The sequence below is a fragment of the Ochotona princeps genome, chromosome 24 (genome assembly GCF_030435755.1).
Source record: "Ochotona princeps isolate mOchPri1 chromosome 24, mOchPri1.hap1, whole genome shotgun sequence".
In the NCBI taxonomy this organism is placed as follows: domain Eukaryota; kingdom Metazoa; phylum Chordata; class Mammalia; order Lagomorpha; family Ochotonidae; genus Ochotona; species Ochotona princeps.
In genome coordinates this window covers 25818159-25845576 of record NC_080855.1, presented here as the reverse complement: position 1 = coordinate 25845576, position 27418 = coordinate 25818159, and the positions used below count along the sequence as shown (strand labels likewise).

General features: G+C 51.3%; 2 protein-coding genes and 1 long non-coding RNA gene across 4 annotated transcripts in view; 1 reads left to right on the top strand and 2 right to left on the bottom strand.

The window, feature by feature from the left end:
* Window positions 1-4501, bottom strand: part of LOC131483213 (uncharacterized) — a 35809-nt gene extending 31308 nt beyond the window's left edge. Inside the window, exon 1 of the long non-coding RNA XR_009247573.1 lies at window positions 4390-4501. This is a non-coding gene — a long non-coding RNA (uncharacterized LOC131483213). The remainder of the gene's footprint in view (window positions 1-4389) is intronic.
* On the top strand, window positions 668-22558 carry LOC101523202 (NXPE family member 3-like). 2 transcript variants are annotated; one of them, XM_058680699.1, is made up of 7 exons: window positions 668-912; window positions 9742-9949; window positions 10875-10988; window positions 13775-14499; window positions 18749-18822; window positions 18915-19127; window positions 21973-22558. In XM_058680699.1, the coding sequence occupies exons 3-7, from the start codon at window positions 10893-10895 to the stop codon at window positions 22503-22505; spliced, it is 1641 nt and encodes a 546-aa protein (XP_058536682.1). In that variant the 5' UTR covers window positions 668-912; window positions 9742-9949; window positions 10875-10892; the 3' UTR covers window positions 22506-22558. The 2 variants fall into 2 exon arrangements, with proteins under 2 accessions (XP_058536682.1, XP_058536681.1); XM_058680698.1 differs by lacking the exon at window positions 9742-9949.
* Window positions 22559-25196: 2638 nt separating this feature from the next.
* MBLAC1 (metallo-beta-lactamase domain containing 1) lies at window positions 25197-27231 on the bottom strand. Its single transcript, XM_004587165.2, has one exon. The coding sequence runs from the start codon at window positions 27096-27098 to the stop codon at window positions 26307-26309; it is 792 nt and encodes a 263-aa protein (XP_004587222.2). The 5' UTR covers window positions 27099-27231; the 3' UTR covers window positions 25197-26306.
* Window positions 27232-27418: the final 187 nt, after the last annotated feature.

Sequence of the window (27418 nt, the reverse complement as noted above, 5' to 3'; positions counted from 1 at the left end):
CTGCGAGCATCCTTCCATGCCCCGAGGGGCACCTGCACCATGCTCCCAGAAGAATGCTGGCTGTTTTGGGGATCCAATAGACTGGGAAGGTGCAACATCATTTTCAACATTTCTTGGACAAGACCAAGCAACTCCAAGCCCAGCCCCAAATAGGGCTGAGACTCTTGATTCCACTGTTTGGCCATGGAGATCCTGACTGTCACACTTCCTGGGCCCTGCAGCTTCCACTCTTACTAGTTTCTTTTTTGGACTATGGGTCTTTCATGGTCTTTTCCATTTAGTCGCTAGCACGGTATAGGCCATGTAGCTCCAGACAGTCATCAGGTAGGGTCTAAAGCTCATCTAATTGGGTTAGAACAGCCAGCCCTTTAGACTGTGTGGGACAAACGTTTTCGTGGGACAAACGTTTTCTTGGGACAGACAGCAAGAGAACACCTACAATCAGATCTAATGCCCTGATGCCAGTAGGAAAAAGCCATAGAAGACACACCACCCACGTTACCTAAGATTAGGAGCTACTTCTTCTTGTAGGAGAACCAGTCAGAAAGAGAGAAATAAAAAACGTGAGCTCTTGCATGCAATCAGAAGAAACAGATCTGGAAGGTAGGGTAGGGCGGGGTGAGGAGCCTAGGTAATTTTGAAAATAACTCAACATCTGTGGAAAAACAACTAGAAAGTCTTGCTTCAGGAACTTTGCCCCCTGGGGGAACTTCTTGCCGGTAGCTTTTCAGGACAGGGAGAAGAGGGAAAAAAGGCATGAAGAAAATTATCCCCGGCCTGTTAAAGCCTCGTACCACACTGCCTGCCTTGACCTTCAGATCTATCCTCCACTGTGCCTACTGCCAATTTCTGCCTCTCGCATGACTTCTTTCCTTCAGGAAGACAAGAACTGACTGCTGTTCCAGCTTGCCGGTAACAAATTGATCACTGTTTTCTAATCCAACAATTAGTCTGATGTATGTTGAAACTAGAAGAGGAGGGCTGCGGGAGAGGACGTCTAGCTCGGATCCCGAACCCAGTCCGCCATGTGCCCATGGCTCATGGCGGGCTGGGCCCGGACATGCCTGGGTGCGGCCTGCTTCCTTCTGGGGTGAGTACGCCGAGGGGGGAGGCCTCCGTGACTGGGCATGTCCGGGACCCACCCAACACCCTCATTGGGTGGTGGGTGAACGGGATTGGGGAGGGGCGCAACCTCGGGCCTGCAGGATTTAACTTCCGGCTGCCAGAGGCGAGCCGAGGGCTGCGGGAGAGGACGTCTAGCTCGGATCCCGAACCCAGTCCGCCATGTGCCCATGGCTCATGGCGGGCTGGGCCCGGACATGCCTGGGTGCGGCCTGCTTCCTTCTGGGGTGAGTACGCCGAGGGGGGAGGCCTCCGTGACTGGGCATGTCCGGGACCCACCCAACACCCTCATTGGGTGGTGGGTGAACGGGATTGGGGAGGGGCGCAACCTCGGGCCTGCAGGATTTAACTTCCGGCTGCCAGAGGCGAGCCGAGGGCTGCGGGAGAGGACGTCTAGCTCGGATCCCGAACCCAGTCCGCCATGTGCCCATGGCTCATGGCGGGCTGGGCCCGGACATGCCTGGGTGCGGCCTGCTTCCTTCTGGGGTGAGTACGCCGAGGGGGGAGGCCTCCGTGACTGGGCATGTCCGGGACCCACCCAACACCCTCATTGGGTGGTGGGTGAACGGGATTGGGGAGGGGGCGCAACCTCGGGCCTGCAGGATTTAACTTCCGGCTGCCAGAGGCGAGCCGAGGGCTGCGGGAGAGGACGTCTAGCTCGGATCCCGAACCCAGTCCGCCATGTGCCCATGGCTCATGGCGGGCTGGGCCAGGGCTGGCCGCCCGGCCGGGGAGCTCTGGGGTATTGGACATCTGAATCGCTGCTGAGATAGCTCTAGAGTGACCCCACTGTTTCTGGGATCTGAGTCAATCCTAAAGATTCCCAATGCCAGTAACTCTTCCTTTGAAGAACTTCCAATCCCTTAATAATGCTGAGCTTTGAACACCTATCAAGTAAAAGATAAGCTCCGGCTTGTGTAGCAGGCTGGCACCTAATGGTCCTCGGAGCAACCACGTGCAGGTGCGTGATTTACAGCTAGGAACGGTCCCAATCTGGGAAGCCACAGCTGGGATGAGGTTCCCACCAAGGGGTGTATGTGCTGGAATGGGGGCTGCGTTCTATCTAGGAAACAGTTGCAGTCACCCGAGGCACTAGTGTGGGCTGGGGTTGGATGCACCAGGCCGGTTCAGATCCCAGCACCATCTGGTGTTATGGAGAAACAGGGTAGATGTGGGACTGACTAGGCTGGGTCTCAATCCCCTTCTGAGCCATGTGTGAACTGTATGTGGGTATGGACGAGCCATGGCTGGGCTGAAACATCCAACAACAAGAGTCAGAATGGGGTGAAAGCCAGCCAGGAAAAGCCACTGTTCCTGCTAGGACAGGAGGTGAACTGAGTAGGGTTGGCTCAAGAACCCCCTGGCAAGCGCAAAATCTGGCATTGGGAGGGGTTCTGATGGAGGAGCCTGGGCAACTCCTCTGGCAGGACACAGTCCCTGCAGGTAAGCGCGAGAAGCATGATTGGAAACAGCCCAGAATAGGCCATGGAAAGTTTCCCACTGGCATGCATTCAGCATGGGTCAGGAGCAGGCCAGGCTGAATCAGTTCATGTCATCCTCTGGCAAATCCGATCACCAGAACAGAGTGTGGAATGGGCCGGGTTTGGTTGCGACAAAACCAGTACACATTCTGGAATGCCAGGGCGTGGTTGCCTGTACTGGATATGAATGCAACACCCATCCAGCACACGTGAGATCCAGGAAGGGAGGGGCAGAGCTGGCGGGGGGGTTAAGGGGCTGGTCCCCTCGCTGGACAACCACTCCCACTGGAGAGTGTTGGCTGGGATAGAGACAGACACGACTAAGCAAGGCTACAACACCTGTGCGCTGCATGTGGACAAGATCAGGGCCACAGCATCAGCTGGCAGAAGCTGGCACTGGGGACTAATTCTGTCGAGTCAAATCACAGGACCACCTAAAGAGTGCATAAACCGGGACAGAGAGACCTGGGAGGGAAAAAGTGGGTTCCCCCTTCTTGGGTCACTATTCCCGTGGGAGGGCATGAAAACTAGGACGGGGGCTGGGATGGCTAGACAGAGGCACTCAACAACATCTGTGAGGGCTGGATGGTTGAGTCGATTAGATAGAACTAAGCTTTAATACCCATTGACAAGTACCAGAGCCAAATGGGATGGGGGACAGACTGGTCTTCTGCTACACAAATTGGCAAACCAGGGTAGGGGGCAGGCTTGGTGGGGGTTATTGTGGGTCGCCCCGACTAGGCTGCAGCTCCCACTGGTTGATGTAAGGGCCGAACCAGACTGGACTGCAACACCCATTGGTTCCAGTGCAACTCGGGACTGAAAACAGAACCAACACAGCAATTGCAACCACCAGCTGATCAGGGTGATGGACTGTGCCGGGCCCTGTGCTTGCTAGAACATACAAGAATCTGGTCTGGGAATACATCAAAGTATCTTTGGAGATCTCCCCACTTGAACTGCTGGACTCAGAATTCTAACCAAGAAAAGACAGAAGACAGAATAGGACAATCATTCATCTCAGCTACATGTTGGCAGCGAAATATGGGACAAATGGAGACTTCATGATGGACCATATCAATCAGTGGACCACCTCATCGAGCGAAACTGGCAGTGACTCATAACTGGAGAACTATTAACTCCACTTGAGCACATATCTCAGAGCATGCCCCACATATGGGACTTGGGGTGGGCGGGAAACCGGGTGGGGCTTCTCCCTCAATACCCCCTTTTACCTCAGATACATGATGGAAACAATATGGACATAATAGCGTTGCCCACCTCCCTATCCCCCTGAACCTTTTTTTTTTTTTCCTTTCTCTTTCTTGATTTTCCTTCAACTATAGTTAACTATGTAAAGATTGTCAACAACAATACAATAAAATGGATTATATATAAAAAAAAAAAAAAAAAAAAAAAAAGAAACTAGAAGAGAAGTAATGTTTTCCTAAGCAAACTCACTTTTGTAGTTGTTGTTATTGTGGCTTGAAAGAGCAACAGGATGAGAGAGAGAGGTGGAAAGAGAGAAAGAGAGAGAGAAATATTCCACGTTCTGGTTCACTCCCCAAATGGCTGCAACAACCAGGAGTGGGCCAGGCTGAAGCCAGGAGTCAGGAGCTCCAGCCAGGTCTCCCACGTGGAGGACCTGGATCCTCTACTGCCGTTTTCCCAGCGAGGGGCTAGATTGGAAATGGAACGGCCGGAATTCAAATGGACATGCTGGTTTGAGATGCTGCCATGCCACAAAGCTGGTTCCTAAATAAACTCCTTCCATTCAATCTCTTACCTGTTTCCTAGAGCCACAGGACTCCTGCTAGCAGCTTGGGCCCAACTTCTCCCCTTAGTGTTGACAGCTCCATAGAAGGCAATGAAAGTTCAGACTTTAAATTTTTTTTTTTCAGTTTTTTTTTTTTTTTTTTTAAGATTTATTTTATTTTTATTACAAAGTCAGACATACTGAGAGGAGGAGAGACAGAGAGGAAGTAGAGCCGCCGGGACTAGAACCAGCGGCCATATGGGATCAAGGCGAGGACCCCAGCCACTAGGCCACGCTGCCGAGCCCCTTTTTTTTCAGTTTTAAGGCAAGCACTCAGTCAGCCATCCCTGCACGTTCCCTTCATGTGCTCAAGTCCAGCTTTTCTTTCCAGAAAGGAGACACACTCAACCCTTTCCCCAGGCCTTGTCTTTGTTGTGCAAACTCCAATAGAAAAGGTTTTCTGGTGAGTGGGAGGGGGTGGTTATTATTTGAGGATTTGTAATGGAACATTCTACAGTGATTGAACTCTTGCCTTGTTCCTTCTGCTGCAGTTTTTCCAGTCTCTAAATTTATTCTAAGAAGTGTGGTTTCTTGGCCCCCCACTTTTTTTCTTTTGGTAGCTGTACTTCTTCCACATTAAAAAAAAAAAAAGATTTATGTATTTTTATTGTAAAGGCAGACTTAAAGAGAAAAGGAGAGACAGAGAGAAAAATCTTCTGTCTGATTGTTCACTCCCCAAGTTGGCACAATGGCCAGAGCCGAGCCAATCTGAAGCCAGGAACCTCTTCCAGGTCTCCCGCGTAGGTGCAGGGTCCCAAGGCTCAGAGCCATCCTCTACTGCTTTCCCAAGCCACAAGCAGAGAGCTGGATGGGCAGTGGAACAGCCAGGACACAAACCAGCGGCAATATGGGATCCCAGCGCATGCACGGCAAGGTTTAGCCACTAGGCTATCATGCTGGACCCCCCCACACAATTTTTTTAACAGATTTATTTTTTTGCTTCCTTTTCTTTCCTATTACTCCACATTTAAGTTCTTTCTGGGTGTCTGATTGGCCACAGCACCCACATGTTTGGATATGCCGTACCCTGATAGCCTTTAAAAACCCCTATAGAACATTCCCTTGCGGGTTACTATGAAAACTATAAACAAGACTTTAGGGACTTTCTGGAGGAAGGAGAGAACAGGAAGAAAACTAAGAAGAAAACCGAGCTCAGAGGTGTCCAGGCATGAGGTGAGCAGGTGTAGGCTTCAGAATGGAAATATGAACAGGAGAATTGGATACAGGGACAGTTTCAGGTTTATTAAGCAAAGCAGACTGGATTAAAATTGTGTTCTCGGCAAATGAACAAAATTGTGTTCTTGAGGCTGTCTGGAATATGGAAGTGGGAATAAGACGGGGAGCTTGACTTTGAGGAAGGAATAGACACGGGGCTTACCGAGCAGGACAGTGATTATGAACAACAGATTGGGGTAAGGCATGGTACGAGGCTAGGTCTGAATAGTCAGGGAGACGCCAGCAGCTGCAGAAACCAGGATTCAGAGTGGAGAGCAAGCAGTCAGTAGTTTAACAACCTGCCGAGAACTCCAGAAGGATAACTGTGTAAAAGGGTGACTATGAACACTGGCAACCTCCAGGAGAATGGGGAGGCACAGGATGGGTGCTTTGTTCTTTTACAAGATGCAGGATACTTTTAGCCTAGGACACTGAGTGGACAGCAGCAGAAGTTAGTAGCCAGGACTGCTCAAAGGATCTTGGTGGTCAGTGCTACACCAAAAGGTCCATCCATAACCCTATGGCTCTGTAGCCACCACTGGCTTCCCAGGGACTGAGCCAGAAAGGAGAGGGCTGTGGTGTTTGGAGGTAGTTGTTGACCCAGTCACTGAGATTTTAATTTCACATTTTGCCTCCATTAATCCCAGCCTGAAGCATGGGTGATCTTGGATCTAGAGCTGGCTGGGGAATCCTGTACAATGATTACCTCCAGAAATCCAACAGTGAGTTCAGGTTTATTATGGCCATGATCTGTTCATCTACCCGCCAAGCAAGCTGCTCTCGATACGGTTTTGCCATCATTCTTTCGGAGTCCGGAGTTCTGATGTTACTCTGACTCTGCCGTGAACATCATTTAGACAGACGGACGCTTCTAACGGTCTGCCCTAGCTGACCACATCTGCCCTGGGTGGCCAAGGCAACCTACCACAGCAGCAGACAGCAACAACAACAAAGTGGTAGGGTGCTGGGAATTTCTAAGAGGTGATGGTCTAAACTCCTGGGTCTTCTGTTAGTTCCAAGGGGTTAAGCTCTGAGAAGGAAGGATTGGAGAGGAAAAACTAAGAGTGTGGGCAGGTGGCAGCTATTTTATGAAACCAGGGAAGAAACTGTTCTGTGCCCTTTCTGGCTCTGTCCAAGTTAAGATTATTTGCCTTGGGCTTGATAAAAGGCTGAATAAACATAATGTGGTAACAATGTTGGAGGCAGGTGGCTAACAGTGTGGGATGGTGATTTACAAGAGCAGTGTCGGGAGCCTTTCAACTATAAGGAAGTCTATGCAGCATTAAGATGTAAGTACAGGACTCAGGTTAAATTTCTGGCTGTTAAACAGGGGTAAGGGATGTGATGTTAACTGAGGACCAAGTTCCTTGTGCTTCAAGAAGAGATTAGGGGTCTGGGCACAATGTCTGAGTGGCTAAATCCTCACCTTGTGTGTGCTGGGATCCTGTATGGGCACCAGTTTGGATTTTAGCTGCTCCACCTTCCATCCAGCGCCCTGCTTGTTGCCTGGAAAAGCAGCAGAGGATGGCCCAGGGCCTTGGGATCCTATACCCATGTGGGAGACCAGGAAGAAGTTCCTAGTTCGGAGCTTCAGATTGGCTCAGCTCCAGCTGTTGTGACCACTTAGGGAGTGAACCAGTGGGTGGTAGACGGAGGATCTTTCTCTCTGTATCTCTCTCTTTGCGGATCTGCCTTTCCAATGAAAATAAAATTTTTAAATCTTAAAAAGGAGAAGAAAGAGGAAGAGAAGGAGAAGGGGGAAGAGAAAAAAGAGGAGGAAGAGATGGGGTGGGGAAGGGGTTGGCTTAGTAGTGTAGCAGGGTAATTCTCTACCTGCAGCTTCAGCATTCCATATACATGCTAATTAGAGTTCCAGCTGATCCACTTCTGATCCAGCTGCTTGCTATGGCTTGGGAAAGTATTAGAGGACAGACCAAGGCCTTAGCCCCCTAATCCACATGAAAGACCTGTAAGAAACTCCTGGCTCCTGAACAGCCCAGCTCTAGCTGTTGTGGTCATTTGGGGAGTGAACCACCAGTCATTTGGGGAGTGAACCAGTGAACCTGTATCTCCCCTTCTGTGTAAAATTTGCCTTTCAACAAAAATAAATAAATCTCTTTTTAAAAAAGATTTATTTCATTGGAAAGTCAAAGAGAAGGAGATACAGAGAGAAAGATCTTCCATCCACTGGTTCACTCCCCAAGTGGGCACAATGGGCAGAGCCAAGCTGATCTGAAGCCAGAAGCCAGGAGCTTCCTCCAAGCCTCCCACATGGATGCAGGGTCCCAAGACTTTGAGCCATTCTCTACTGTTTTCTCAGGCCACATGCAGGGAGCTGGAAGGGAAGTGGAGCAGCCTGGACACAAACCAGCGCCCATATGGGATCCCCGCGCATGCCAGGTGAGGCCTTTAGCCACTAGCCTCTCGTGCCAGACTCCAAAATAAATAAATCTTCAACAAAAAGAAGAAACGATGGACAGGAATTGTGGTGTAAGGGTTAAGCTGCCACTTGAGATGCCATATCCTGTATCCGATGCCTGAATTCAAGTCCCATCTCCATTTTCTATTCAGCTTCCTACTAATGCATACCCTGGGAGGTGGTGGATGATGCCCCACACACATGAGCTCCTGCTAACCATGTGGGAGACCCAGATGGAGTTCTGAACTCTGGGCTTTGACCTGGTCCAGCCCCACCTGTTGTGGGCATTAGAGGAGTGAACCAGTGGAACCAGGAACTCTATCTTTCCCATCTGGGTGATGGGAGCCCAAGCCGTGGAGCCGTTATCTGTTGCTCCCAAAGCTGTGCTTTAGCATAAAGCTAGAAATGAAAACAGAACAGCAGGGAGGAGCTCAAACTGGCACTTTGATGAGTTGCAGAAGTCCCAGGTGGTGCCTTAACTCCCTGCATAACACCACCTTTAGAGTCCCCTTTTTTTGAAAGGCAGAGCTTGAGAAAGAGGGAGACACACAGAGAAAGCTCTCCCATCTGCTCCCCAAATGGCTGCAATGGCCAGGGCTGGGCCAGACCGAAGCCGCCTTGGAACTCCATCCAGGTGTGTCATGCAGGTGCAGGGACTGAGTATTTGGGCCATCTTCTGCTGCTTTCCCAGTTGTATTAGTAGAGAGTTTGATCAGAAGCGGGTTTGAACTAGCATCACATGGGATGCCAGTGTCACAAAAGGCGGGTTAACTTGCTGTACCACAAAGCCAGCCCCACATTTTTAAGTTCCTGAGAGTCTCCCATACTAAGCTTTGCATTGGTTGTTTCATTTTACAGTACCTACAACAGAGTATAGGATTTCAATTTCTCCACATCCTGTATGTTTTGGTTTCGTTGTTTGTCCACGTCGCCTGGGCTATAAAGGTTTTTTGTGGGTCAAGCTGAATTTTGAGACTTTTTTTTTCTATTTCGGTAAAAACATACATTGGAAATTTTGATAGGGATTATGTCAAATCTAAAAGTCACTATTGATGGCATGGCTATTTTTTTTAAAAATTATGTTTATTTTTGTTGGAAAGGCAGATATACAGAAAGGAGGAGAGACAGAGAGCAAGATCTTCCCTCTGATCGTTCACTCCCCAAGTGGCTTCAATGGCGGGTACTTAGCCAATCCAAAGCTAGGAACCAGGAACGTCTGGGTCTCCCACATGGGTGCAGGGTCCCAAGGCTTTGGGCCATCCTCTACTGCTTTCCCAGGCCACAAGCAGGGAGCTGGATGGAAAGTGGGGTTGTAGGGATTAAGACCAGGGCCACCCATATGGGATCCCAGCTCATATAAGGCAAGGACTTTAGCTGCTAGATTATTGCGCCAGGTCCTGTTATTCTTTGAAATACACCAACTTTACACTTAATTCTCTCTATTGTGTATTTGTTTCCTATTTCATTATAATTTCTCTTCAAAATATATATATATATTTTAATTGGAAAGGCAGATATACTGACAAGAGAAGGAGAGAAAAAGATCTCCCATTTGCTGGTTCACTCCTGAAGTGGCCACAATGGCCAGGGTTGAGTCGATTTGAAGCCAGGAGCCAGGAGTTTCTTCTGGGTCTCCCACATGTGCACAGGGTCTTAAGGCTTTGGACCATCCTCTGCTGCTCTCCCAGGTCAAAAGCAAGGAGCTGGATGGTAAATGGAGCAGCCAGGACACAAACCAGCACCCATATGGGATCCCTGTGGATGCAAGGCAAGGATTTAGTCCCTAGGCTACCTCGCTGGTCCCCTACACTGCTTTCTTTGGCTCCTTGTGATGTGGCCTCTCACTTGCATTTATTCTCCTGCCATTGTGATATCACCTATGAGAACTGAGCTGAGGTGGGTGCCATGCTCATGAACCTCCAGAGTGAGTTACATCAGTCTCTTATCTTTGAATTTTCTCATAGTCAAAAAAACTGTCTAATGTAGCCACAATGGGGCTTTTCTGAACCCAGATCCGCCTTCCTGTCACACGTTCTGCCTCTTGTACCCATAGTGGTCAGATTTTACCAATCGGACACATCTGTGTACTGCTTTGTCCTCTCCTTGTACAAAAGTGTTTCTCTAGTCCAACCCTTTCTCTTTCATTAAGTTTTAGTTTCAGTTGACTTTCAAATACAGCCATGACACACCCCTGGCTCCCAATAACTGACAGGTTTCTCCCAGACCTGGAGTTTAGTTTTTATTTTTAACATGCTGTGCTGGAAAACACAGTCGAGTGAGTATTCTAACTTCCAGGAATCCAGGAATGCTTTCTTGGTAACACTTCCTTTTTGGTATTCCCCTTATGAAAGCAAACTTTAGTGCTTTAACTCATAAAGCAATGAAGGACGTGTGCTGAGAAGAAAAAGAAAGACAACAGCCAGGTAGAGGCACCACAGGCAGATGCTGAAGCCAGCGGCTCCGTGACTCACTTCGCTATCCTCCACCATTCAAGCCCTTGCTGCTTGGAGTGGGCTGGACGAACAGAAGCGCTCAGCGGCTACAGTCTTGGGCTAAGCTCTGTGTCTTGTTACCAAGGAATCTGTTTCTCTGTTATTAAAACAAAACAAACAACAACAACAACAAAAGGCCAGAGCTCAAGTCAGGGGAACCCTCAGGAAGACCCTGATCTGAGGAGCCCAGGTAGGAGTTAGGTGTCTTTTACCAATCAAAGCTGAGTATTGCTTTAAATAATCTGCTCGTACGATTGGAAATGGCAGAAACTGCCACTGCTGATCCACAACTCTTGGGTGGATCTTTTCCTTAAAAATTTTCTACCTAGGGCCTGACCACATGCCAGATGTCCAACAAACGAGCCCAGGCTCCCACAGACCTTCCTGTCAGAGGCTCCAACTTGCACAAGAGGATGGTGGTGGGCTCAGTCGTTGCAATTTTGGTGAGTATTCCTCCTCCTACTTACCCACCTATATTGCTCATACCAGTTACTTTCTTATTTCTTTTTCCTACTGTATTTATTTGAAAGAGTTACAGAGAGAGATATCTTCTATCTACAATTCACCACTACTACCACCACCACCCACAAATGGCTGCAACATCCAGCACTGGGCCAGGCTGAAACCAGGAGCCAGGAACTCCATCTGGGTCTGCTGTGTGGGTGACAGAGGCCCAAGCAGTTGGACCATTCTCCGCTGCTTTCCTAGGCACATTGTCAGGGAGCTGGATGGGCAGTGGGGCAGCTAGGACTCAAACCGGTGCCTATATGGGATGCCCGCATCACAGGCAGCAGCTCTATCTGCTATGCCACAATGCCAACCCCAAACCAGGTGTTCTGATATGGGATGTGGGCATCCGAAGCAGTGACTTCACTGCTGTGCCATAGTGCCCACACCCAAATTTCATAATTTGCATGAAGTCTTGATTTGTGTGGTACTTCCTGTGCCATTGGGTGACAACTAGGAAGTCACTGCCTGATCCTCTGATGGGATGTTTTTGCTCTAAGAATTGGATAGCAAAGTATGTTGTGCATCCTCGACTTTCCATCTTGGTGTGTTCTGCTCTCTCCATCAAGATTTCTCCTCCTGTGTCATCTGCCCTTGTCCTTCATGACTCAGCTCAGGCGTCTCATTTCATGTTCCCTGCTGCCTGCTCCCCAAGTCCAACCCCAGGGAGGAGTTCCTCACTTATCCTGGTGACTGGTCACACTTCCCATGCCCTCAACTAATAACTAAGGTGTAAGGGTCTCCTTTTTCCTTGAAGCACCAGATTCTACTGTGGAGCCACATGACTGGATCCGTGTCTGTCCCTAGAAGGAATGACTGAGTGTTTGTGGATGTTATGCCGGTGGCCATCTGTGCCTTCCTGAAGTCTGGGCTTTTCTAGCAAGCTACAGAGAGCAGGAGACACAGCCCCATGCCTTTGTCAGCCCTCCCTTTTAACAGGGAGTCAGCAAGGCTTTTCCTTTTTTTCCTGCCCCTCTGGGTGCTATCTGTCTTTGTAGCGAATTTCCAGGACACCTGCATGGGCAATTTTCTTTCTTTTTTTGTTTTGATGATCTTTACATAATTAATTAGGGCCAAAAGGGTCAAGGGCTACAGGAAAGTGGGTAAAACGTAAAACCATTGTTTCCACATTCTCCTTTTTCCTTCCTGTATCAAGGCAGAAGTCACACCCACCCTCCCAACCATCTCAGGGTCCCCAGTGTGAGGCATGCTCCAAGGGCACTGCTCAAGTGGTTTTGATAGTTCAGTTGTTCTGAATTGTTGTCAATCTCGCCATTCCAAGCACAATGAAATCTCTTCAGAATCCACTGGCTGACATAGTCCACCTTAGCGTTTCCACTTGCCCAGATTTTCACTGCCAACACTTGGCTGGGGTAGTTGATCAATTTGTTCTGTCCTCTGTTGTGGTACCAGGTGTCCTATGCAAGCTCCAATGTCCTACCATATCCTCCCTGTGCACCTGGATATACTGTTCACTGCTCCATCTGAGCCACTGAGGAGGCTCAGCTTTGACACATGGACTCCATGGTCAGACCATGGAACCTGCAATTCTCTTCCTGGTAGGGTTTCTGAGTCCAGCAGTTCAATTTGGGTGATCCCCAAAGAATCTTCATCTGAAGTGATCCCAGACCAGATTCTTGTGTGTGCTTACCAGTACAGGGTCCGGCACAGAATGCCGCCCCAGTCAGCTTACGCATATGCTGGTGGTTGCAATTGCTTGGTCATTTCTGCCTCCAGTCTTGTCTTCTATACAAACCAATGGGTGTTGGAGCCCAGCCTGATCCTACCCATCACACACTTGACCTTTGCGTATACCAGTGGGAGCTGCAGCCTAGTCAGAGTGACCTGCACTAACCTCCACCAGGCCCACCCCCTGCCCTGGTTCCTGTGTTTGCCAGTATGCATAACAGACTGGTCCAGCCTGTCCCACATCCCATTCAGCTCTCATACATGTCAATGGGCCTTGAAACCTAGTTCAACCCAACCAGCCACTCTGTCCAGCCCACACACCTGCTGATTTGGTGCCACTCTCTGTCTATCCATGCCTGCCCCAGTCCTGGTTCTCATGCTCACCAGACAGAGTAGCAGCCCAAAAGGGAGGTGTCCACTGTTTCCCTACTGGGCCCCCTCGCAGATCATATACTTTCTAGGTGGTTCTGCAATTTGGCTTGATAGAATTAGCTCCCTGTGCCAGCATCTGCCAGCTGATGCTGTGGCATAGCCCAGCAACCCAGGCCCACTGTGACTTATGCTTTCACCAGTAGGAACAGTCAACCCAGTCTGGTTTTTCCCTGGTCCAGCTCATATGAGGTCAACAGGTATTGTAGCTCTGCCCATTCTGGTCTGGCATGGCCAATTTTAATAGGCTCTTCCCATGGGAAGGCCTCTGGCTCCATTCTCTGTGTGTGAACAGACTCCATGTTCTGCAGGGCTGGGTAGTTCAAACTTGGGAAGGGCAAGAGGAATTGTCTGGATTTGCAGGTTCAAGGCAGAGCTGAAGACTGGAGGTTGCAGTGACGCCTAGTCTAGTCCGCCCCCTGGTGGTGGCAGGAGGATGTGCAGGTTGGAAGACCAGGAGATAAAGGGTGTTGAGCAAAATCTACAGACCTGAGAAGGCACTGAAGAGTGTTGGTGGTGACTTTAGGTCTGATACAGTCTGATGTGGGACAGGAAAATGCAAGGTCATGACCCACTGACCTGTGGTTCCTTTCTCTACCCACAGATCTTGTACTTCAGGGTTTCCTGGCCCGAGAGAAGCCTCCCACAGCTCCCAGCACCCCGTCCTGTGAACAAGTCCAAAAAACCCCTCTCACAGGGACTGGCAAATCTGACCCAACTTCTGTACTGGCCTCCAACCCCAGGAGATGGGGGAGACCTTCTGGCTTCCACAAGCCCCCAGACCTCCACCTACTACCTCAGCGGTCCAGCCCAGGCTAGCTATGCCCTCGGAACCTACCTGAAGGCCATCCTCGTGGCCAGGGACCACCGGGGCAGGCCCAAGACCCATGGTGGGGACCTGTTTCGGGCACAACTGTTGGGTTCCATCTTAAACACGGGGGTCCCTGGGGATGTGCAGGACTTTGAGAATGGCACCTACCTACTGTCCTTCCCCCTGTTTTGGGAGGGGCAGGCATTGGTACGCGTGCGGTTGATCCACTCCAGCGAGGCAGTTGGGGTCTTGCGGAGAATCTGGAGAGACTACTGGGCCACGGTTGATTTCAGGGGCTATTTCCGAGGGCCCAAAGGTTACGAAGAAAACGTGACCTGCAACGTGAACCCCGTGCTGGTTGGGGAGGAAATACACGCCTGTCGCTACAAGGATGAAGTCTCGGGTGAGCTCTGGTTCTGTGCTCAGCCTCCTACCCTGCCCTGCAACTCACTGGTAGGACACTCATCTGGAGATTACTGGAATGTGACCACGCTGCATGAAGATGCTCTGATGGCGCGGTAAGCAGCCCACTGTCACCGGGGGAGCCTCCCCCAGCTCCTGATCCTGGCCTCAATGCTTGTGTTGCTGGAACTCCTACCCTTATCATTCATCTGCTGGCATATTTTCCAGGCTCTGACTCTGCTGGGTTTCACACTGCTGAGGGTTGAGTCCTTACAGATAAGGGTGGAGCAACCCTGCCCAGTGATGGAGGGGTGGGGGAACCTCATGGTTTTTCCTCAACATATGGGGTGATGAGAGCTTCACTGAAGTACAGAGAAGGATGGGCAAGACAGGGGACAGTCTAGCTGAGGCTTGAAGGAGAATCAAGGATCTGTAGGAAAAAGTATCCCAGTCCTCTCTGGCTTTCTCAGGGCCAGTGCAAGGAAGAATTTGCAAGCTGACAACACACAGCGGGTCAGGGAATAGAGAGGGTGGTGGTGACCCAGGTGAGCAAGATGGGAGAGATGCCCAGGAAATGAACCCTGGGAGGTGTCTGGTCTCGGGGAAGCCAGCCTTCCAAGTGGACAGAGGTTGGAGTGAAGGTGTGAACACCGACCGGCTCACACCAAGCTCTGGGGCAGCAGGAGATTGCTGAAGGTTGAGGCAGGGCAGGGGCGGTGGAGGTGAGCTCAGGGATGAGTGGGGCGTCTTTTTTTCAGGTGGGAGAGCAGGGCAGCTGGTGTTCAGGAAGGAAGGCTTCTCAACACGGAGAAGATAGCAAAAATAGGTAACCAGAAGATGTTCGGGTTTGGGGCGAAGAGGAAAGCTAGAGAAGGGACACCCCTTTTGGAGAGGCAGTGCACTCAGGAGAGAGAGAGTGGGCAGTGAAAGTGGCTGCTGCAGGGAGTAGAGGAGGCTGGCCAGGCTGATGCACTGAGCAGAACCTAGCTGTAGACACACACGGTGTCCCCAAACAAACAGCTGTGGGACATTCATTCCCCAGGGGGTTCTGTGCAGTTATCTGGAACATACCCAACAGCATTCACTCCTTAGAACTTAGGAAACACCTGGTCTTTCTAGTCCAATGTGTATGCTCTCCTTGGTCAGAAGAGGAAAACCAGGCACGGGAGTTGAGGGTCTCAGAGTGGGTTAGTCTGGAGTGTGGATTCCTGCTCTCACACCCAAGTACCTGGCCCTCACCCTGGCCACTCTGCTTCTGAGTTGGCTTCCTTTACCGCACCCTGGGAAGCAACCAATGGTGGCTCAAGTGCTTAGGTCTCTGTCGCCTGTGTGGGAGACCCAGATGGGTTTCCAAGATCCTGGCTTCAGCCTCATCCAGCCCTAGTAAATGTGGTCATTTCAGGCGTGAACAGATAAGCAGAGAAAAAGCTCTCCCTGACATTCTTTCAAGTAATAAACAAATAAACATCTACGAAAGTGAAAAGAGAGAACTAAGCATCCTTTCTGCTTTGGTCAGAAAGTACATCTGTGAGTCATCCTGGGAGCTGCTTGGGGAGGCACAGCAGGGGGAAAGGAGAGTGGTCTGGGCTGAGACCCTGCTCCACCAGGTCCTGTTTATCTCACTCCTGATGCCTCAGGCCAAGTTACTTAACTTTGTTTCTAAATGTGAATAACAAGAGTATCTTCATCATAGAACTGGTGTAAGGAACACACAGGCTAATGCACCCCAAAGCACTTAGAAGGAGGGCAGTATGGAGGAGCTGTGTTGGCTGTTTCACTTTTCATTACTGTGTGACCTGCTGTTGGACATGCCCCCTTCCTGCGCTGGTGCTGTCCACGGTGCTGGACAGAGGCCCAGCAGCTAGGAGACAGAGAGGGACTAGGTGGCCCGACCCCGCCTTGACTATCAGGAACCCTTTTTATTGGCCACCACATAGGGTCCAGTGATCTAACCGTGTGTGGTTCTGGGCCCACTGAGAGGACAGGCCCCTCCAGCTGGACCTGCTGTCCATTATGTCTAAAGGTACCAGGCCCTGATACTCAGTGCAGCTCATGTTTGGGCATCTTGGCAGTTTGCAGGACTGCCCTCTTACAACCTCCTCTGCTTGAGTAAATTCCTCATTCACCCAGGTCATTACCTGTGTAGTTGGTCTGTCCTTTTTTGGGGGTGCACACTGAGCGCTTCTTCTGCAGACTCCTGCTCTGGGCCCTGGAAACAGAGCAGTAAACAAACAGGTGAAAATCCAAAAGAAAGGAACAGAAACATAATCATAAATGTTTAAGGTATTTCATTAAATTTATTTTTTTAATTTTACTTTTAGTATTGTTCACATAGTTATGAGGGATGTATGCCCATGTGGTCCCTCTGATTAGGGTGGGAAGGGTCAAGTATTGAGTAAGTGGGTGGGACAAATGTTTCAGTCTTTTTTTTTTTTTTTTTCCTGTGTCCGCAAGACAGGAAAGGGAGAGGGTTGCTCCTGGCTGTCAAACTACATCAGCACTTTGGGATGGGGGACAGGCCTTTCATGATGCCCTAGAGACCCTGTTGTGGGGAACAGTGTTCCCACAGTGTTGTTACTTGAGTGGTTGTGATAGCACTGAGACATCAGTTTCATTGCTCCAGGGTTGATAAAATCTTTCCATGGTCTACTGGTTGCCAGCATCCACCTTAGTGCATCCACAGACCCAGAAACACGTGACAAAATTTGGCCAGGAGAATTGTCCGACCTGTTCTGCTTTTCATCCTCTGATAAAGCAGTTGATTCTCCTACTGGCCTAGATGAGCTGGCCATCATGTCCCCACTGGGCATATGGACATGCTGTCCACTGCACAAATTATCAGCAACTGAGGAGGTCCAGTCCTGACACATGAACACCAAGGTCGGATCACACATCCTATGATTCTTCCTTTGGCCAGGGTCTGAGACCAGCAGTCCAGTCAGGGAGTCCCCCAAGAAACCATGCCTGGGGTGACCTCAGAATTGAGCCAACCAGTGCAGGGGGTGGCCAGTCACTTGCACCAGCCATTGCAAATACCAGTGGATGCAGCCCAGCCAGCCCGTCACAGACCTGGTCCTCATACATACCAGTAGGTGCCATGGTCTAGTCAGGGCAACTCCCAAAAATCCCCCCAAGCCTGCCTCCAGTCCCAGTTTTTGCAAGCACAAGCTTCTGCTGTGGCCTAACCCGGCCTAGCCACATGCACACCCATAGGTGCTGCGGCTTAGCACATCCTGACCCGCCCCCAGACCCAGCCCCCATGTATGCCAACAGGTGTCACCATCTTGTCCAACCTAGCATGCTCCAGCCCCTGGTTCCTGTGTTCACCAGCGGGAGATACAGCCTAACAGGAGAGTGCCCACTGTTCCCCTGCCAGGAATGTTCCCAGCCCCAGATCTTGCATCTGTCAGGGGATACTGAAGTCCAGCCTGACATGATTCACACCCAGTCTTAGCACTGCCAGCTGGTGCTACAGCCTAGTTCGGCTGGCCCGCATTCATTCTGGTGCCCGTGCATACAGCATAGGCCAGCCTGTTCTACCCCCCAGACTGGTTCATTCCTAATCCCAGCTCTCTCACTCACCAATGGAAGCAGCAGCCCAGCAAGGGAGTTCCCAAAGTTCCCCTACCAGGCCTGCTCCCAGCCCTAGGTCTTGCATGTGCTGCCAGCAGGTGCTGTGGCCCAATCTGAAATGGCCCATCTTAGTCGTGGCATTCACCAGCAGGTGCTATAGCCTGGCTTAGCCTGACCTGCTCCCAGTCCCAACTCTTGCCAGTGGGTGCAACAGCCTAGCCCAGCCCACCCCTACCCCTCATATGAACTGGTGGGTATTGTGATCCAACTTAGCCTGGCCTGCACTCTGCCCTGGCTCTCACTCATGCCAGTGTGTGCTCTAAATTGATCCTTCCTGGCCCACTCCCAGACCCAGCTCATACATGTGCCAATGGATGTTGCAACCCAACCTGGTCTAGCCTGCTCCCAACCCTGACCATAACCACAATTAAAAGATATAGGATATTAGAAGATGACACATAGCAGGGGAAATTTGCAAATACAAAGGAGGGGACAGAGTAGGCATCCCTGTGTGTGTGTTTCAAATAAAAAATGAATAAACATTAAAAATTTCAACCTGAGTTTTGTAGGGAACACCCAAGACCACAGCACAAGGGACCTGGACCCCTGCCTGCTCCCACAAAGTCTTCCAGGAGTTTAATGCCAAAACAAGAGCCCTTGCCTTGGACACTTGCTCTTCCTCCTCCACAAATTCCCCAATCCCTCCCCCCACATTTCTGCCTGAGCCCAGGATGCTTCCCCCTCATGCATGTCCATTAAGGACACTCCTCTTGCCCACTGGTTTCTTCTCAGGAATGTGACAGACAAGGTCCTTCCGCAGGGCATTCTTCCAATCTGGGTGGCCAAGGAGGGCAACAGGAATCTGGGTAAGTGGCATGGGGCTTGCAGGAACACCAGTGCCTGGACTGTGCCCTAGCTCTTGCTCCTTTCTGTACTCATTGCTGGTTTTTATTTATAGTCCTATCCCCCCAGAAACCGTGCCAGCCCGGGATCCTGGTCCCAAAGCCCTCTGGCTTCTACCACCGAAACGTATGGCACTCACTGGCCTGCTCAGGCCGTTCCTTCCCCACGGAGGACAGCATCCTGGGCTGCCTGACCAGCCGCATTGTCCACATGATGGGGGACTCCACGCTTCGGCAGTGGTGGGAGTATCTGCGTGACACCGTGTCCTGTGAGTGTCCATGAGGGAAGAGGACAGGACACCTAATAGAATACCAGGAGAACTGGGCCCATGAGGAATCAAATAACCACATCCATGGGACAGAAGTCCCGTGTCCTGGGTTGGGGAACAGATGCCTAGAAGAAGCATTATGGGACAGCAGATGCATAAGTAACCATGGGTAAAACAGGATTTGCTGGTGGCCTGGTGGGTTCTAGAGAAACACAATCAACACTTTTAAATTGTAGTGGAGAAAAAAAATTAAAAGTCATAGAAAGAGGACCCAGCACAATGGCTTAATGGTTAAATCCTTCCCTTGCAAGTGCTGGGATCCCATGTGGATGCAGGCTCATGTCCCAGCTGTTCCAGTTCCCATCCAGTTCCCTGCTTATGAGCTGGGAAATCCCATAGCCTTGGTATCCTGAACCTGCGTGGGACACCTGGAAGAGGCTCCTGGCTCCTGGCTTTGGATTGGCTCAGCTTCAGCTGTAATGACCATTTGGGGAGTGAACCAGTGGATGAAGGTTCTTTCTCTCTGTCTTTTCTTTTCTCTACAAATCCGATCTGCCTTTCCAATAGAAATCCATAGATTAAAAAAAAAAAAAAAAAAGAAAAGTTGTAAAGAGAGGCTGGTATAGTGGTTAAGCCGCTGTCTGCAATGCTGGCATCATATATGAGTTGAAGTTTTGGCTGCTCCACTCCTGACAAACTAGTGGAAGATGGGCCAAGTACTTGGGGCTCTGCATCCACGTGAGAGACCTGGATGGAGTTCTTGGCCCCAGGCTTCAGCCTGGCCCACCAGCGGCCACTGCAACCATGTGGGGAGTGATTCAGTGGATGGAAGAGCTCTCTTCTCTCTGTAACTCCGCCTTTCAAATAAATAAGTCGTTTCAATACTAATAATAATAAAAATGGAGAAACCAGTTTGGGGAGGTTTCTCTTGTGACATGAGGGAGACTTGAATTTTATTGTCATTGTGCTATGTTTTTTAGAAGTGTTTAAATTTTATTTTCATACTACTTAAAAGGGAGAGGGAGATACAGAGAAAGAAAGACAGTGAGAGACAGAGCACGTCCATCCGTTGGTTCATTCCCCAAATGCCTATGACATTTGAAGCCAGGAACTAGGAACTCCATGTGAACCTCCCATGCAGGTGAAAGGGATGCACGTATTTCAACGATCACCTGCTGCCTCCCAGGAAGCTAGATCGGAAGCAGAGGAGCTGGGAATTAAATCGGTCACTGTGACATGGAACATGAGCATCCCAAGCAGTGAACTTCATGTAGAACAGACGTCAGCCATAGAACTGAATGTTCTGAAGCAGAGTTTCACAACAGGGGAGTCAACCTGTGAGGTGGAGACACATTGAGGGGGTTGGGGTGGCGGGGGGAGTCACACAGAAATGTGCAGCAGGAATCGACAATCCTGGCTGGCTTATTCTAGAAGCAATGGCGGAAATGGGATAACTCCATGCAACCATGAGATGAACTTTAAAGGGAGATCATAAGGGTGAGGAGTGGATGGGGGAGGGAATGCGGTAGGGGCCAGGGAACAGGACAGCATTCTGGTAAGAGCCCTTCAGACTGCACTAAGGGGGAACGCCATGGATGAGGAGGCATTTGAAGACCTGGTGCTGGGGCTGGAAACGAGATCCCTCAGAGTTTCAGTATTGATTCCCTTGGAAACCAAAGCTAACACAGGTTAAGAGTTTTACACCAACATGCCTAGCTGTTGTCTTTGTCATTCCTGCATCAGGGGCTGGAACAAATTCCATGACCTAAGGAAGTGTGGTCTTAAGGACATGCTTTAATAGGGAAGGAGGTAACACCAAGAGCCAAGGATGAAAAAGAGTGAACATGAGTGTTCAGCACTCTCCTCTAATGCTCCTCCCCCCACTTCAGCAAGGCAGGCCCGTGGGCGCAGGGGCAGTTATGAGTCTAATGGAGGGGAAACCCCCCAACCATATGGCTGCTCTGCCTTCCTACCTACAAGCAGAAAATAGCCTTCTTGGCACAAATAGGCAAACAGGCTGAGGGTGTGCTTACAGAAGTTGTCTGAAACACCTGCCCAAGTGGATGTCGGCCACTCTCCTGCTCAAAGGATGGAAGCCTCCAGCCTCGCAGGAGGATTAGCCTGAGTGCAACCCCTCCCTCCATGACAGGACTGGGAAAGCTTTTTTTTTTTTTTTTGCTAAGGGTCATTTAAGTATTTATTGCTGATTCATGGACTATACAGAATCAACTTAAAAACTGGCCTGCTATACATTCAGTAATTTTTCAAGTCTTGCCTGCGGTTGCCTCAATAGGGATAGACTAAATAACCTAGCAGTTCTTACACTGCCCATGGGCTGGCCATTCTCCCCAGTGCCCACTCTATGAGAAACGGTCTTTTCATGCAAGTGCACCCAGTGGCCATTGGGCACGTTATTGAAAAAAAAAAAAAGGAAAGAAAACTGGATCTCAGGTGACAGTGGCCTCCTAGAATGGCTACTGTGGTGCAAGGACATAAACTGGACAACTCCAAGTTTCTAGCTTGGGGTCTTTATGTAGAGGTGGCTGAAGGAAGCCAATAAAGGAATCCACATTGCTGATCTCAGGGAGCAGATGGTTGGTCAAGGGTGACAATCCAGTGCTAGGGAAGGGGAGGGTTTTCCAAGGGAAAGCAATGCCACGAATGTTCCAGGAGCCAGGCAGGTGAAGACTGAGGTCACTGCAAGAGTGCAGGTTAGGGAGGGCAGAACTGGGAGCCCAGACACCTGTGTGCCAAGAGGAGAGGGATGCCAGATTCTTCATATTGTCAAACAAGGAAAGGACAGCTTTACATTGACCCTTACCCCTCTCTCCCATCCTCCCAACAGCCCTCAAGCCCGTGGATCTGCATGCCACCTATCAGGTAGGACCCCTGATGCTGGTGGACACTGCCCGCGGCATCGTGCTACACTGGCGGGCTCACAGCTGGCCCCTACGCTCCCAACGCACACCCGTGGCCTCCCTGCACTCCGTGGCCCAAGAGCTCAGGGGCCTGGCTGGGGGTCCCCACACCGTGGTGGTGCTGGGTCTGGGGGCTCACTTCACCACCTTCCCTCCAACCATCTTTGTGCAACGCCTGGCTGGGATCCGGGAGGCCGTGATGGCCCTCCTCACCCGGGAGCCCCACACCCTTGTGGTCATCAAACTGGCCAACACTGGTTACAAGTCCGTGTATGGCAGTGACTGGTTCACCCTCCAGGTGAACCGGCTCCTGCGTGCTGCCTTCGCTGGCCTCCGTGTGGCCTTCGTAGATGCTTGGGAAATGACCTCTAGCCTGGCACTGCCAGACAGCATCCATCCAGGAAAGCTCATCGTGCGCAATGAGGTGGATCTTCTCCTCTCCTTCATCTGCCCCACCTGATGCTCCTGAGGGGACATGAGCTGTGCTGAACAGAGAGAGGCATGTGTCACATACAGTCTCCTTCCTACTTCTATCTGTTCTCCACTCTGTTAGACTAGGCAGTTCTGGATGCTAGCCTAAGGCAGGGTGAGAGTAAGTCCAGGATGGTTGTTACGTTGGACACCTGCCCACATCCCAAGCCCAACATCCCCCATCTAGAAAAGTCTGGAATCCCCTGCAGGGATCAGCCTGGCCTTATCAGGAATGCCTAGAACACCCTACAGGAACCAACCAGACTTTGTCTCAGTCCACCATGATAGGAACCCATGCTACACATCATACAAATGGACACACCTGAGGAGCTGCTGTCTTCTCCCATCCCCCACACCTAAGTGTATAAAAGCCTAATGCTGTATACTCTAGGCGGCCACTATGGTGATATGGTCACTATGCCATGTAGAAGTGGTCCTGGGCCATCTCCCATGAGGGGATGGTCTGTCAGACTCTATCCCCTAATAAAACCTTTTGCCTGCACTAAGGGCTAAAAGCCTCTCTCTGTCTCTCAAGTGAGTTGGAGTACCTCCAAAACTAGCACACTCAAAACAAGAGTGCTTGTTTAAAAAAATAAAAACAAAAACAATTATTTCTTTTACTCGAAAGTCAGGGTGTTGGTCAGACTGAGCAGGGTAGCTCCACCTGTCCACACGTGTGGGGTGGTTTTGGAAGGGGGTGGACCAGGCAGGGCCAGGCCAGCCTTAGCTCACTAGCAAGTGCAGGAACCAGAGTGGAATATGGAGCATACCGAACTAGGCCATCACATCTGCTTTTTTGCATGAGTCAGGGATGGGAGTGGACTGGGCAAGGCCAAGCTATAGCACTCACCAGTGAGAACTGGGATGGTACTGGGGGTTGACTGGGTCAGGCCAGGTTGCAGCATCCAATAGCAAAGATTAAGACATGGGATGGGGGCCCAGCGCAGCGTCCTCACCTTGAACATGCTGGGATCCCATATGGGTGCTGGTTCTAATCCCAGCAGCCCTATTTCCCATCCAGCTCCCTGACTGAGGCCTGGGAAAGTAGACGAGGATGGCCCAAAGCCTTGGAATCCTGCACCCATGTGGGAGACCCAGGCTCCTGGCTTTGGATCAGCTCAACTCCAGCTGTTGTGGTCACTTGGGGAGTGAATCATCAGACAGAAGATCTTCCTCTATGTATATCTGACTTTGCAATACAAATAAGTCTTAAAAAATAAATAAATAAAAGACAGCGGATGGGCTTTGCAGAGCTGGGTTGGAACAAACACTGGTATACACAAGATCTGGGACTGGGAACAGGCATGGTTGGGGAGCTAGGAGGATGCCCCGGCTAGGTTGTGGTTCCCACTGGTGAGCGCAAGAGCCAGAATGGGGGTGGTGATCTGGGCTGGAAGTAGCTTCACTGTCCCTAAGCATGGGCATGGTCGGGGTCTGGGGAGTGCCAGACTGGGCTAGACTCCAGCGTCCACTGGTGCACATGAGAGCCAGAGTGAATTTAGGAGAGGCTGGTCTAGGTTTCCGTTCCCATTGGGCTACAGGAGAGCTGCATCAGGGCTTGGACTAGGTGTGGCTGGGTTGTGACAACCAACAGGAAGAACCAGGTTGGTTATAGGCATATGTGTGGCTCAGGTATGGCGTGGGCCAGGCTAGACCAGTTCATGACACCCACTGGCAGATCTGAGAACTAGAATGGGGTGCAGGACAGGTTGGGTCTGGCCATATCACCAGCCAGTTCACATCAGGGGGCAGGACTTGTGGCTGACTGCTCTGGGTTGGGCAGTAGTTACAACCAGCGTAAGCTGGAATAGGGGCAGATTGGGCAGGGCCAGGTTACAGCACCCACCAGCAAATGCTGAGGTGAGACGGACCATGCCAGACTGGGCCATAGTACACACCAGCATACACGAGACTGGGGCAGGGGAGTGAGCCTGATAGGGGAGTAGTGGGGATTCCACCGCTGGGTCACTGCTCATGCTGGCAAGTGTGAGAGCTGGAATTGGGGGCACACCAGGCTGGGTAGGGCCACAACATCTGTTGGACTACATGTGAACTGTGTTAGAGGGAGAGCCAGGCTGAGGTATCCAATTGTATCCACTGGTATAGGCATGAGTCAAAATTCGGCCAGGTGAGTTTGGCTTTACCACAGTATCAGGTGCTGGGACTGAGGGCAAGTCCTGTCAAGCTAGACTGCAGAACCACCTAAAGAGTACAAGATCTAGGGTGGGGAATGGGTCCAATGAGGAGTCTGTGGGCTCCTCTCTGATGGGCTGTAGCTCACACTGGTGGGCATGAGAACCAGGACACGGGGCAGGCCTGGCTGAACAGGTGGTGGCCTGGAGGGTGGAGTTGGTTGGGTTGAATTAGGATCTCAATGAGCTGTTGGACAGACCGGATCCGTCCACTGTACATGCTGGCAGGCACAGGAACTAGAACCGGGGGCCGGCAAAGTGGGGGTTATTGGCGGTCGCTCTGACTGGGCTATAGCTCCCTCTGTTGTACGTGAGGGCCAAGTGTGTGTGTTGGGCAGGGTTGGGCTTGGCCACAGCACCCACTGGTTTGCTGAAGACGGAGGGCAGAACAAACTGATCAACTACCCCAGAGAAGCTTTGACAACAAATTTCCAGGCCAGTGGAGACTCTGAGGTGAACTATAATAGCCAATCGACGTTGGAAGGATTTTAATATCCTTGGAGCAGGGACATCAGCAGCATCTCAGAACTATCTAAACCACCTGAGCAGAACCCTCAAAAAATACTTCACAATGGGGAGTCTGAGATGACATTGGGTGGCAGTTCCCCATCCCCCAGGTAATGTGGCGGTTGAGAAGCTGGCACAGTTAAAATAAATAAATAAAAATTTTAAAATCTTTAAAAAGCAAAACAAGGAAGCAATGGCATCACAGCTTGCTCAGAAGCCAGGACCTGCCATTGTCCTTAGCACTAAGTCCAAATCTCTTACAGTGGCCTGCCAGGCCCTGCACACAGCCTTGCCTAATTTTTCAGCCTGTTTACTGCCTGGCTTCCCAAAACTTCTGCACACCAACCCAATGTCTGGGCCTTCCACCTGATATTTCTGTACCTGGCATCCCTTCTCCTCACAGAGCTGCCTGGCTTCTCACTCAGGTTTCTGATCAAATGTCATTGCCTTGAGGAAGCTTTTTCCTAACCAAAATAAATAAAATAAACCCACACTCCCACTCCATCCTGCAAGATTAGGGTAGTGAATATAGTTTTAACTGTTTTCTCACCATGACCTGATATTTGACTTGCCATTAGCACAGTTATTATTTACTTGTCTGTCTCAACACAATGTGATCCACAAGGGACAGGTGTGTCCAGCCTGCCCACTGCTGGATGACAACCCCTTGGGCAGCAGTGGCCAGAGCTCTTGCAAGTGTTATATCAACTCCCACAGAAGGAATAAACAAGTGAAAGAATTAGTCAAGCGACTCAGTCATCCCTGTGCCCCCCGCCCCCATCTGCAGTCCCACAAACGTTGCATTTTGCTATTCAGGTTTCCCCTCTACATTACGGCAATAATATTTCCAGTGCAGTTTCTACTTTAATTTTGGGGGACCCTCAAAAGAACATCCTGGTGTGTCACACATACACGAAGTTGAGCCCATCTTTGGTGTTAGTTCAGTTGCAGACAGTACACTGCTGATGGCAGTGGGCAGGAGGGGCGTTCAGCCTTCCCTGGAAATCCAGACTCTGCTGCCTGGTTCTTTCCCTGCGTGCTGGCCACCTGCAGGGGGACTGCTGCTCAGGAGTCCTCTCTCTCCATGATCATCACTGTAGGCTCCCACCGGCTCCTCCTGGTGGCTCTCCCTCACCCTTGGTGGGCGAGGTCTCCCTCATCACCCGGAAGGGAGGTCCGTGTCCAGGCACCACCAAGTCGGCCATGCCAAGGATCGTCCTTCGGCTCCGTTCCTGGGCCACGGGATCTTCGCTCAGCGCCTGCCATGAGTCCTCATCCCCATCATGCTCAAACACATCCCCGGCCATCACCACGGTGCCCAGGGCCGTGCCCGCCACCACTACACTCACGTCCCGCTGCCCAGCGTGGCCCGGCGTGGCCCACACCTCAAGACCGGGCCCCAACTGCAGGGGCCGTCCCTCCCCTAGCCCGTGGGGAAGGTAGAGACCCCCCGGGAGGCAGAAATCGTGCGAGACCAGCAGAGCGGCATCGGGAAACAGTCCCAGGTTCCCGATATGATCCGAGTGTCCGTGGGTCCCCACCACCAGAGTCACGTCTCTCGGGGCCACGTCCTGCCCGGCCAGGGCGTCCAGCAGCGCCTCCCGAGTCCAGGGACCGCCCGTGTCCACGAGGATGGGGCCGCGAGCCGCCTCGGCCAGGGCAGTTTTTGCGCTTCTGCCCTCGGGACCGGCTTCTCGGTGACCGGAGGACGAGCCCCGGGTCTGAGGTACAATCAGGGTCACGGAGCCGTCCGCCCGCACGGCGCCGTCCACCCCCTCGGGCTCCGCGTAGCCTCGCAGCAGGACTACCACCGAGTAGGGGTCGCCGGGCACCAGCAGAGGCGGCGGCCCGCTCAGCGGCTCGGTCCGCACGAGGGTGCTCATGAGGCACAGGACGGACGGTCTCGGGAGAAAGGGGACAGAGCCGTGAGGAGGATCCCCCTCAGCGTCCCCACGACCCACGTGCGGACCCGCCGCCTCCGCCGTGGCCACCCCGCCGCATGGTTCGAATGGTGTCGCCCTCGACCCCTGCCGGAGATGGTACCGCCCAACCTTCCCACCACCGCGGACCCGCCCTCCCTCCTGTGGTGAATTCTCACCCTTGACCCTCCAAAGTCACTCCTTTTCCTTTCCCTCAGCCTAAATCCTAACCGCTTTCTACCTTGAACACAGTTGGGTTTCGCCTCTCTCGAGCGTCGCTTCAC